General features: G+C 45.2%; 1 protein-coding gene across 1 annotated transcript in view; it reads right to left on the reverse strand.

Moving 5' to 3' along the window:
• SCFD1 (sec1 family domain containing 1) overlaps nt 1-12,233 on the reverse strand; it is a 68,501-nt gene extending 56,268 nt beyond the window's left edge. Inside the window, exons 1-5 of the mRNA XM_069951365.1 lie at nt 12,119-12,233; nt 7,262-7,332; nt 6,463-6,551; nt 6,285-6,375; nt 733-855 (exon numbers count right to left, since the gene is read on the reverse strand). Coding sequence (XP_069807466.1) covers nt 733-855; nt 6,285-6,375; nt 6,463-6,551; nt 7,262-7,332; nt 12,119-12,149 — 405 coding nt within the window. The 5' untranslated portion in view covers nt 12,150-12,233. The remainder of the gene's footprint in view (nt 1-732; nt 856-6,284; nt 6,376-6,462; nt 6,552-7,261; nt 7,333-12,118) is intronic.
• Between the last annotated feature and the right edge of the window lie 1,190 nt (nt 12,234-13,423).

Raw genomic sequence — 13,423 nt, forward strand, 5'->3', positions numbered from 1 at the left:
AGGGGAATTTTCAGTGTCCCTCTAGGGCACTGTGTCCCTCAGGGTACTATTACACGGAACGCTAATCGTTCCGATTCGGCCGATTATCACTCCATGTAATAAATACAACTATCAGCCGATGACAACGATCATTGGCTGATCGTTGATATAGGTTTGAATCTATTTTCTTCGGGCGCCGACCACGCACCGCTACGTGTAATAGCGGTGCGCCGCCGGAAACTGACGATATACATTACCTATCCACGTTCCAAGGCTGCTGCTGCGGTCTTCTCCCCGGGTCCTGCGCGCTGAGGTCTTCTTCTCCCCGGGTCCTCCGCGGCGGTCCCGGCCTGTGATTGGCTGAGCCGCCTGTCAGCTGACAGGCCACTCTGAAGTTAGAGCGCGCGGGACCCGTGAAGAAGCGGACTGCAGCAGCAGCCCTGGAACGTGGATAGGTAATGTATATAGTTAAGCAAGGGCTGCAAGGACATCAGTAACGATGTCCCTGCAGCCCTTGTTTAACGATTATCAAGCCGTGTAATAGGTCCAGTAAATGAGCGACGATCCTGCAGATCGCTGCTCGTTTACAGGTAGTATCGGGCCCCCATAGGCCCGTGTAATACCACCCTCAGTGTCCTCAGTGTAATACCACCCTCAGTGTATATTGATTGCAATATACAAAGCCAGGTCCACAGATGGCAGCAGAAAAATCACCTCAACGATAGGTACGCTTTAAGTAGAAATCAACATCACCTTTGAGACATGAGATACTGTGTTAGCAGTCAGTGCTGCACTCGCAATGTCTTCCAGTTTACTCCGGGATATTGCAGAAATGAAGTTTAAATAGTAAGACTCATATAACTGCGTCCTCAGGTCCTATCATAAAAGGTAAAAAAAAAAAAATAAATAAATTAGAAAGACAACAGATAGAGCACATGCAAACAATATCTGGTAAAAACTATGGGGTGTAGTTGAGAGGAGCAAAACCCTGGTAAAAGATGGAGACAACTACTCCAACTAATATGCAGAAATAGTAAAAACACACGCATTTCATTCCCTGTGGCTTAAAGCGACTCTGTACCCACAATCTGACCCCCCCCAAACCACTTGTACCTTCGGATAGCTGCTTTTAATCCAAGATCTGTCCTGGGGCCCTCTCTGTCCCTCCTCCCCGCCCTCCTCATCATTAGGAATGCTCCAGGCAGATTGTCTCCTATTCCCCAACAGTTTATCCCCGCACATGGGCTGGATCTTTAAGGACCTGTGCAATGTTCAGCATGGAGAAAATGTTCCAGTGGAATACCCTAATGATGAAAAGGGTGGGGAGGAGGGACGGTGGGGTGGTGCAAGGTTAGGGCACAGATAGTCTAAGCCACACCCGTAGGGCACGGGGCAGCAAGTTTATAAGTTGTTTTTTAGGACAATAACTGCATCACCTGCTGAACGGACCCCAGGACAGATCTTGGATTAAAAGCAGCTATCTACAGGTACAAGTGGTTTAGGGGGTAAAGATTGTGGGTACAGAGTCGCTTTAAGAAGTTGGATGCCATGAAAACCTGCATATTGCCTATGACTTTATCCATGTTTTCTAGGACTTCCTGGGCCTTCATCTAACTTCTGCAGCTACAGGAAATCAAACACCGAGCGTTCGGGATCGGATAACGCTGTTGAACCTTTTGACAGATCTGCTCAACGCTACTCTTCATTGTGTCCCATCAGGAGACCTCTTTTTTCTAATGTCCCTCCATATTTATAGGGAGTAGGCCTGTCTGGATTAATTCTTTAAAGCTATCCTTTTAAAAGCCTTTCCCTGTTGTTAAATGGGTATTCCTATCTTAATAACAGGTGGCTTTCCGTAACTCCCCCTTTGACTTTAATGGAAATTGCATAAACACCATAGCTAAACAAAGAGGCTCCAATCTGTACCAGATTACCCCTCCCTCAATAGTACAGAGGAAGGTAGTGGTTGGCTAGAGCAGTGTTTCTCAACCTTTTCAAGTAAAGTACCCCCCAGGTGATGAGATGCTTTAGCCGAGCACCCCCCCAAGGTACCCCGATTAGAATCATTGTCTTAATAAAGAGATCACAGTGCTGCTATATGCTCTGTATCACGTCGCTGTCAGCAATTGATTTCCAGATCCCCCCATAACAATATTACAAGTAATGTCAAATTATAATGACCCCTGTAGCCATTTTTAACCCCCCCCCCCACCTACACAATAATAACAGCCCCCGTGGCCAGTAATAATACCCACCAGTAGCTAGATGCAATGCTTCTTGTACCCAGACATGCCCCCTTTAGACAGAAAGGCCCCCAGTAGCCCGGTATGCATCTTGCAGCCAGATATGCCCCCCCCCAGGTATGACACATACAACCAAGCATGCCCACTGCAGCCAGATATGCCCCTTGTTGCCAGGTATGCCCTGCAGTCACATATACCTCTTGAAGCCTGATATGTCCCCTAGAGTCAGATATATCCCTAGACAGGTATGCCCCCTGCAACCACCTATGCCCCTTTCTGTTAGGTATTCCCCTTCCAGTCAGATATGTCCCATGGAGTCAAATATGCCTCTTGCAATAGGATATGTCACCTAACCAGGTATGCCCCCTTGTAACCACATAAGTCAGATATGCCCCTTGCAGCCAGGTATGTTCCCATTTAGCCAGCTACCTCCTCCTTGCAAAGAGATGCATGTCCCCTTGCAGCCATATACCCTCCCCCCTTTGCAGCCAGATGCAAATCCCCATAAATGTCCTCTTACAGACAGATACTTCCCCCTTTGTAGCCAGATACATGTCCCTTTACAGCTATATACCTCCGCCCTTGTAGCCAGACACGTTCCCTTGTAGCCAGATGGCGTAAAGTGAAACTGGCTCAGTCGCCCCTAGCAACCAATCAGATTCCACCTTTCATTTTCCAAAGAGCCTGTGAGGAATGAAAGGTGGAATCTGATTGGTTGCTAGGGGCAACTGAGCCAGTTTCACTTTACACCATGTTTGATAAATCTCCCCCATTGTTTTTATCCTTCACATCAGCACATACTATGATTATGTCTCAATGTTTATAGAAGCGCTGATATGTAAATATATATGTAACTTCTATGCACTGGTAGCACTTTATACATTTATTCATTCATGAATATGGATGTATGTTAGTTTGCACCATATAAATATGGACCATTGACCGTCATACATTGATTGGAAATGGCTGAAACGTTGTTTCCTTTGGATGGAATAAATCGCTCACATAGCAACCAATCACAGCTGAGCACTTATCACTGACTGCAAGCATAATACATAAACAACAGCGGCAGTTATGATGACATCACAAGCACAAGGCTCATGATGTCACACATGGTGCGGACTATACAGATGTAGAGCTGAGGCTTCTGCTATTAGTTACAGGTTGGCAGCTTGGAGAAGACACGTCCAGGTAGGGAGCTCTTCGCTGAGGCCTCGTTCACACATGGAGCTAACATGAGTTTAGTAACCACCTCATCTCGGCACATGTGTGAACCTGGCCTTAAAGGGGTTTTCCAAGGAAAGCTGAGTTATGGTCTATGCACAGCATTGGCCATCATTCCCTGGAAAACCCTTTTAAAATGGCTGTTCTTATGCAGACAGCCGCCTCTCTGTTGTATGTCTGCTGTGTGGTAGGTTGTAAGTTAGATTGTAAGCTCCTGCGGGGAGCAGGGCCTCTACACATGTGTTACCAAGACCAGGTGTTACCATGTGTTACCAGCCGCGATTGGCTGAGCACAGTTATGCTCAGCCAATTGCGGCTGAGCGGCTGATGACGCGGCCGCGTCATCAGCCGCGATTGGCTGAGCATAACTGTGCTCAGCCAATCGCGGCTGAACACAGTTATAACGCGGCAGAGGAGGGATGGCGGCAGCGATTCGGCCGTCCGTCCGAAGATGACGTTTGGCACAAGATGGCGGACGGGCTCGACACGGATCAGGTAATGTATAATGCACCAACACATTCGGGTACACGTGCGGGGGTGGTGGGACACGGGAAGGCGGTGATTCACAGACATAACATACATTACAAAGTTGTATAACTTTGTAATGTGTGTTATTCTGTGAATAATTTCTGAGCGCCGCACTACCCCTTTAAGGACAGGCCTCCTGAACTATATAGTTTGTAAGCTGTTAGGAGCAGGACATGTATTGTATATAATATATATATATATATATATATATATAATGGATATAAATGTAATAATAATAGTTATTCTTATAGGGACAACATATTGTGCAGCATTATTGTCTCTCTCTTTCCTTGCAGGGTGAAGTCTTTGAATCCTATATACTCCATACATATATACAGCTGTATGCAGCAGGCTAGTTTTGATCCAGGGAGATCAGATCCGATCGCCACTTGTGGGGTCAGGAAGAAATTTTTTTTCCCCCCTGAGGTAAAACTCTCCGGGGGGTTTCTTCGCCTTCCTCTGGATCTTTAGGTCCGGTGACTCTGAGACCAGGATAATAGAAAACGGGTGGGAATGACTGCGGCACGTTCTGTAGTCTCCACCAGACCTGACCTGAGAGTCACCTGATCAACTATTCAAGGGCCGGTAATATTTCATTACAATGTTGCATATTGAATAAAGAATGTGAATTTATTTTGGTGTTGCTTCGTTTTTGTCTGCATTTCTATTTACTATACTGACCATGATCAGAGAGATCGCTGCCTCTCAACTTCAGAATAAGTACAATAAACTAGATTTAGATTATTATTATTATTATTATATTAGGGATATACTCATGTACAGATTAATACTATTACAAAAAACACCTATAATATGAAAAAAACATCAGACAACACACAGGTGGTTCCGTGGTTCACAGGTCTTGTGGTGGGGGCAGTACAAATGGTGGTGGGTATACCTGCGTATACCCCTGCAGTTTAATAGGGAATTCGCTGGGATCTGTAGTCATGAGGCGAACTACAAAAAAGCCCCCACAGATAGCCATATAGGCTAATATTTGAAACAGAGGTGACTTATTTTATAATCTATAAAAGAAAAGGTATTTCACAAACTGTAATCTCAGAGATCAGCGGGGCATAACAGAGAAACCATCAGCAGGTTAGAAGTATCTAACCTGCTAATATGCCACTATAGCGCACGGGGCACTGAGGATGTAGGTTATTTTCTTCGCACAGTTTTAATTTTTTTTTCTGGTCATTATGCACACAATGGGTTAAACTGCCAGGATTGGTGACATTTACCATCCCTTTAAATGCAGCAGCCCAGCTAAAGAAGCCTTAGTGGCTGTCATAAAAACACTTACAGGCTAATGGGTAAACTCTGTAGGCCCATCAGGGGGGATTTATCAAGGCTAGTGTATTTGTATTCCAGTCTTACCTAAGCCTTGACATGCTCTATGGCAGATTTCTTTAGAGGTGCACGTCTTTCATTATATTTGGTGAAATCTACAACAAGTCTGAACAGGTACAGTTTTTTACAATGGTAAATCAGGCACAAGATGAGGCCATGGTTCCCTCTTCGCTTTGCCAAGCCCCCACACTCGCACATATGGTGAGCAGGGTGCACATTGGCAAAGAAGTCGCAAACTGAAGCAGGAAGGACTAGGCTGGTGGGGGGAGCTAAGGGAGGGCAGGCTTAGGGCCCTTTTACATGGAAAGATTATCTGACAGATTATCTGCCAAAGATTTGAAGCCAAAGCCAGGAATGGACTATAAACAGAGATCAGGTAATAAAGGAAAGCTTGAGATTTCTCCTCTTTTCAAATCCATTCCTGGTTTTGGCTTCAAATCTTTGGCAGATAATCTGTCAGATAATCTTTCCGTGTAAAAGGGCCCTTAGAGCTGTCACTGATGACCAATCAGTGATGCTCCTGAGGCTGTGTGCCTGCTCTCCTTCCATTCCCCAGCAGCATCACCAAGCCCCCATGTCACCAGGTGGGTAGAGTCAAGAGCGGTGGTGATTGGCATCAGGACATTGGTGAATTATAGCAATGTTCTGGAGCTAAAATCAAAAGTTTTTTTTTACGCCTCCCACATAAACTCTAAGGTACACACTGGGCTAGAGGGATGCTTCTGACAAAGCTCAAGGTGGGAGATAATGAGAAGAGACCTGGTCAATGAGCTGCACCAAAGGCATCCAGTGGGACAAGAACCCCAAAACAGCTACCTACAGGTGAGTGTCCTTTTCCTTTTGGAGAGGACTTTGGTCGGACTAATATTGTTTTCTACCTTTTTAAGTATTTACCAAAAGTGGCCATAAAAAGCATAGGTAATTAAAAAAAAAATACTGATGGTGTGTCTTGCTTGTTACCTGACAAATTCTGTCCACATTTTCCTCTGTAGGCATAACAAAATATATAGCAGGAACATCAGGGATTGCGTCACGGTCGGAATGCAAGAGACTGGAAAAACAACAAGCAACTAGTCATGAATTCTCCCATTGTTGGTTGTAATATCTTAAACCATAATAATACTTGTCCTAAACCCACAGGTGTAAGGTGACTCCCATGTCTCGCAGCTCCTTCACGGATAACAGAGGTGAGATGATGTCTTGGCCAAACCGATCGTATATAAGGACCTGGTATACAATAGATGAAGCCGTAAAATATGTTGATATGGTCACACTGGAAATCATTCATCTCATAAAAATATAAACTTACAAAAATGCCACCCTGGAATACAAGATGCAACTAATGTGTAGTAAAAATGAAAATGGACATGAGATGGAAAAAAAAGACTTTGTAGCCCCATGCCTAATATGTTCTTTTCCATTAAAAGGAGAAGTCTTGCGATACTTAAAATTTCCCAGCAGGCAGGACAGGGAGGAACATAATAAACAAGTTTAACCTACCCCTTCCTGTGCCTCTGCAGAGCTGCCCTTCTGATCCAGGACCCCCTGCTCAAGTGACGTCAAGACCTGACCGATGGATTGGCCGCTTAGCCAATCAGTTACTGGGGTGGAACACCGCTGACATCACCGATTGGCTGATGGGGTACTTCACCAGCCAGGTCGGACATTTTCCCCCCCAGGTTGTGATGACATTGGTTGGCTATAAGGGGAAATTGGGTTCCAACAGGGATACTGGAGCCTGTGATGTGGCACGTCAAGGGAACGGAGGTAGGTAATTAACATTTGTTTACTATATTCCACCTTGCCTGCTGCGAGATTTTAGAATTCACCATACTTCTAATTTAAAAAAAAAACTTTTCATGCCACATAGACAAGCTTAAAGTTTTGGTTGGTCAGGATCTGGGTACCTGTCACAGTGGTGATATAAAGATTCTTACCTTCCATACTGGCTCTCCGGCAGTGCTCTTCACAAGTGGAACATTAAAATTGAGCATACGCTTTAAGGCAACTACAAAAAAGATATACAAATGCATAAGTAGAAAAGTGGGTCAAGAAGGGGTCAAAAAGTGATCCTGGAAACTATAGGCCTGTAAGTCTAACATCTATTGTGGGTAAAGTATTTATGGTTTTTGTAAGAGATGCTATACTGGAGTATCTTAATAAAAATAATCTTTTATGGTGCGTTCACACCTACAGGATCTGCAGCTGATTTTCTGCAGCAGATTTCATTTAAATAACTGAACACAGCATCAAATCTGCAGCAGATCTGCTGCAGATCCTGTAGGTGTGAACGCACCCTTAAGGGATATATACTGTCATACTAATTTGATCAGCCTTTATGGGAGGTCAGTTATAGATTGGAACTGGGGGAGGCTGTGGACGTTGTGGATCTGAACTCAAAGGCATTTGACACTGTGCCACATGAAAGTAACTGAATGAGTGATAGAAAACAAAGGGTGGACATTGATGGAACATACTCAAACAGAGTAGAATCTCCATTTTTGCACATGATACTAAACTGGATAGAGTCATCAGCACAGAGGAGAATAATATCATATTACAGAGGGATTTGGAGAAGCTAGAGGCTTGGGCGGTGAAATGGCAAATGAGGTTTAATGTGGATAAATGTAAGGTTATGCATTTGGGCCGTAGAAATAATAAGTACAGTTATGTGCTAAATAATAAAACACTGGGTAAAACTGCTTCTGATAAGGACCTGGGGGTATTGGTGGACAGTAAACTCAACTTTAGTGATCAGTGCCAGACAGCAGCTGCCAAGGCTAATAAAATAATGGGATGCATCAAAAGAGGTATAGATGCTAAAGATGAGAAGATAGTTTTGCCTCTTTATAAATCACCGGTCAGACCACACATGGAATACTGTGTACAGTTTTGGGCACCGGTATATAAGAAGGACACAGCTGAACTGGAGCGGGTGCAGAGGAGGGCAACAAAGGTCATTAAGGGAATGGGTGGGTTACAGTACCAAGGCAGGTTATATAGCTTGGGGTTATTTACTCTAGAAAAAAAGATGTCTTAGGGGCGATCTGATCACTATGTACAAATATATGAACAGACAATACAGAGATCTTTGCAGTGGTCTTTTTACTCCTAGGTCTGTAACCATAACAAGGAGGCATCCACTATGTCTAGAGGATTTCACTATTAGCACAGACGCGGATTCTTTACTGTACGAGCAGTGAGACTATGGAACTCTCTACCATATGTTGCTGTCATGGCTGATATATTAAATAAGTTCAAGGGGGGCCTGGATGCTTTTTGCGATAAATATAATATTACAAGTTAGGGGCACTAGATTACATGAGATAAGACGGTGATCCAGGAATTTATTCTGATTGCCATAGGGTCAGAGGTTGAACTTGATGGACTCTTTTTTTTTTTCAACCTTATTAAATATGTAAGTATTTAATCAGGATATTGGTTTATTTCTTATTTGTTTATCCTGCATTGCATAGTATCTCATTGTTCTGTTCACATTCCTTCTGGGCATTTGCAGAGAAGACAATCAGCTTCACTGTATTATGGGGACATAGAGCTGGACTCAGCAATCCAGCTTAAAGGGAACCTGTCACCCCCCGTGCCGGGGTGACAGGCTCCCGACCCCCTGTTAGAGCCCCATATACTTACCTAATCCCGCCGGGTCCCGCTTCTGGAGGTGGTCAGGTGACGGAGATCTCAGCCGCTGCAGCCCGCCGCGCGCGCTGAGAGATGAGTCCAACACCCATAGAGAATGACAGGAGAGTCCAGCGCTCCGTCATTCTCTATGAGCGTTGGACTCATCTCTCAGCGCGCGCGCCGGGCTGCAGCGGCTGAGATCTCCGTCCCCCGACCACCTCCAGAAGCGGGACCCGGCGGGATTAGGTAAGTATATGGGGCTCTAACGGGGGGTCGGGAGCCTGTCACCCGGCACGGGGGGTGACAGGTTCCCTTTAAGTGGAATCTACATCTACTGTACCTTCTGATGGGGATAGAGCCATAATAATATGATAGGAACAAATTACATTATCATCTATTACCAAATCTTCCTCACTTCTGAAGGAAAATTAAAACGGTTGTTCAGGCTTTCTTCCAGAAACAGCACCTCTTCTGTCCTTGATGTAGATGTGGGTTTTGCAGTTCTAGTGCACTTATGAGAATAGATCTTAATTGTAATACCTCATACAACCCGAGGACAGGAGTGGCGCTGTTTTTATAAGTATGTAACTGTGTTTTTTTTTTCTAATCCTGGATCACACCTTTAAACTTTATTAACAGATACAATTTAAACAGTAACCATCATTGAATCAAACCTCAAATTCTCCTTTAAATAGTCAATGTTTACAACTTCCCTCCATGTGATTCCTTATATACTTGTTTTATGTTTAATAGCCCTAAAGTTTTAGCCACTAGTTGTCCCGCTTCACTGCAATCAGCAGTCCACTACATGTTGTTAGGGAGGTTTTGTCTCTACCAGCAGAGAGACCAAGACGGAACACAGATATGTGCAGGGAAAGCTTGGGCTGTGTCCATGCAAGCTCAGTCTGCCTCCTGGAGGGGGTAAATGCTGTGGCAGAATAGTAAATCAAGGCTTTTATCATATATCTTACCACTCATTTAAGGGGTATTTTCATCTCAACTAATATAGTTATATTTGTAGGACTTGTCAAGTTATGTTTTTGCAAATACATTTATTTACCAAACTTGCCAACTCCTCCTGATACGCTGCGCTTTACCTCCCATTGCTGACAGCTTGTTGTCTAGGTTACCGACCACCACTCTAAAAGCAGTGGTCCAGCTGATGTAGAGGTATAAAAATATGGGAGGGAATTTTTATTAACACTGGCGTACTGGCTGGCTGGTCCTTCATAACACACAACGCCGGATTTACTGAGAGGCGCATGCTTCTGAAAATCAAACGGATCTAAGGCTGCCGCACAAAAGTCTGCACCAGCTCTGAAGGGGTCTGGCCACAGCCTCTCAGCCATGGGGACAAAGGAAAGAGCTGGCCAAAATCTAACTGCCCACTCACAAGCACCATCAGGAGGAAAGTCTGATGACCCCAAACACACCACATAGTAGGCAGGTTAGGCTGACATAACCCTAGTGTGAATGGGCACCTTTAAAGTGGTTGTCCAGTGAAAATCTTTTTCTATCAAATCAACTGGTATTAAAAATCTCAAGCTTCCCATACTTATTAGTTGCTGTATGTCATGCAGGAAATGTTTTATTTTCAGTCGGACACGGTGCTCTCTGCTGACATCTGTGGCCGAGACAGGAACTGTCCAGAGCAGAAGAGGTTTTCTATGGGAATTCCCATAGAAAACTGATAGAGTTCCTGTCTCGGCCACAGATGTCAGCAGAGAGCACTGTGTCAGACTGAAAATAAAACACTTCCTGCAGGACATACAGCAGCTAATAAGTATGGGAAGACTTGAGATTTTTAAATAGAAGTAAATTACAAATCTATATAACTTTCTGGCACCAGTTGATTTGAAAGAAAAAGATTTTCACTGGACAACCCCTTTAAGCTAGGGTCACCCCACTTTACTATTCACATATGTGATGAGCATGTTCCTCGGTCATACACACACACATATTATATATATATATATATATATATATATATATATATATATATATATATATATATGGACGGTGTATGTTAGGTGTTTTATGTTTGCTAAAACTGTACTGAAAAGCTCAGTGAACCATTCAGGGAGAAAAAAAACAACAATATGTACAAGGATAAGCTGCTTTTTTTTTCTTTTTTTAAAGGGGTTACCCCATAACTAAAAGTTATCCCTCACCAACCCCCTAAGCCAATGAAGCCGCGATTGCTCGCCCGCTGTCATTCATTCTATATGGCACATCTGACCATAGCCGTGTGCTGAACTCTACGACTAGATGTCCCACAGACAGCGCCACTCCTTTCACAAGGGGCACATTTGATGGCTATTCTCAGGATTGGAGGGGTCCTGGCAGTCAGACCCCCCGCCCCCAGCTATCCTGCCCTGTAGTTGAGAGGCGTCAACCTCGCCGCCGGACTTCTCCTTTGAATAGTCAATGTTGACAACTTCTCTCCATGTGGTTCTTTATATACTTGTATCATTTAATAGACCTAACATTTTAGCCACTTCACTGCAATCAGCAGTCCACTACATGTTGTTAGGCAAGTTTTGTCTCTACCAGCAGAGAGACCAAGACAGAACACAGATATGTGCAGGGAAAGACTGTATCCACGTAAGCGCAGTCTGCCTCCTGGAGGGGGTAAATGCTGTGGCTGAATAGTTGCTGTTGCATGACCACAATCCCCATTATGGATGGCTAAGGCTTTGGCTGTCAGGGCATGATGGGAATTGTAGTTTTGCAGCATCTGGAGTGCGGCGAGGTTGACACCTGTGATGCAGATAGAGGATAATGTCTTGAGTGGCAGGCAATGGCAGCCATACAGGAATAAAGCTGCTGACCCTCTCTTATATATGGTGGGGCCCTCCATCCTGACAGGGGCCCCACCACAAGAGCCTATCAATAATGAGGGGGACAGGGAGCAGGCCTCCCCCCTAGCATAAAGACATGGGGGGGGGGGCTATATCACGTGACCTGATCACTGTGAGCCCCCTCTCCTGTCACTTCACACATTCACTCCCCACTACTTGTCACAGTGAATGGCTGCCAGGGTCCCCTCGCCGGTCCTGCAGCCTCACACTGACAAACCCGTCGCTAATTCACCCCGTCACCGCTGCCAGTCTACAATAACTCCCTACAGCCCCCGACTTATTTCACCCGGTTCTCACCCGTCTGTTTTTCCCGGATAGAGGCCGCCATCTTAGTCTCTTTAACCCCGCCCCCCTCGTCGTGACGTCGCTGACGGTGACGTGGCGGCCAAGCTCCCCTCCTGATGTCAGCTGCGTCTCCATAGCGACCGGTTTAAACCTGGAAGCGACTCCTCTCTTTGCCATTGGCTGAGCGGCGAGCACGTGGACAGGACACGGTCAAAGTTTAGGAATTGCGTTCCACCTTGGATAATGTTCGAACAGGAAGTGTCCGTCATCTTTAGTAGACCATGTATGGCTAATTACTACCAAATGGGAAGGACTTCTCTGCCCCCTAGCGGTCGGGTCCTGAATATATCTAATATTTAGCCTAAGTTGATAGTGAATTACCTCCTGACTGTAATAAAGCTGTATCTAGCCTGGTTACACTGTGGTATGATGATATGCTGAGAATTGTGGTTTCCCTATACATTAGTTGCCGTGTTTACCCTGTATACCTGTCACCATCCTCCCTCATCTTTGGAACTATAAGCCTATTCAAAAACTCAAAAAATAAGATAAAAAAATAAAACGTCTGATTTATTATATAAAATCAGTTAAAACCGCACATAAAATTAGCAGTTACGCGTTTCAGGAGTTCTACCTCCCTTCATCAGATTGCCCCCCCTGGCTGGGCCCTTTCTGGGGGGATATCTGCCTAGTCCTGGGTTTTGTCACTCAAATGAGGCGCCGCTGACTTTTTTTTACCTATTTGTATTTCCCAGAGAGCAATGCAGCTAGGATTTCACTGCATTGAGCGCTTTAACCAGCAGCCAACAATGGTCTCGCTGAGATCAGTGATCTGTTTACCATAAAGCCCCACAGAAAATGAATGGATGTTTCTGTCATCAGAATAGGTGGGGGTCAAGGCCGTCCATCCTGTGTATGGAGGATACCAAGCTTTATGAGAATTCCCCCTATAGGGTGGGTTTCTTGCTGCAAATTCGCAGGGAGACCCGCTGCAGATCCCTGCCCTGTACACTCTATGGGCAGACAATCTCACAGCAGGATGTCCATCTGTCAACAGCCCGCTCCGTTAACCCCTCACCGGCAGAGACTATACATCACCTTATCTACGCTCTGGCTTACTTCGGGGTTCCCGGTGTCTTCACGTCCCGCTCGGCCAATCAGTGCGCTGCGGCTGGGCAGCGCACTGATTGGCCGAGTGGGACGTGTCGGGAACCCTCCTGGCAAGCCAGAGCGGGTACCAGGTGATGTATAGGCTCCGCCAGCGGGGGGGGGGGGGGGGGGTTAACAAAACGAGCTGCTGACAAACCCGCAGCTGCA

This window comes from Dendropsophus ebraccatus, chromosome 13 (genome assembly GCF_027789765.1).
Source record: "Dendropsophus ebraccatus isolate aDenEbr1 chromosome 13, aDenEbr1.pat, whole genome shotgun sequence".
Taxonomy (NCBI): Eukaryota; Metazoa; Chordata; class Amphibia; order Anura; family Hylidae; genus Dendropsophus; species Dendropsophus ebraccatus.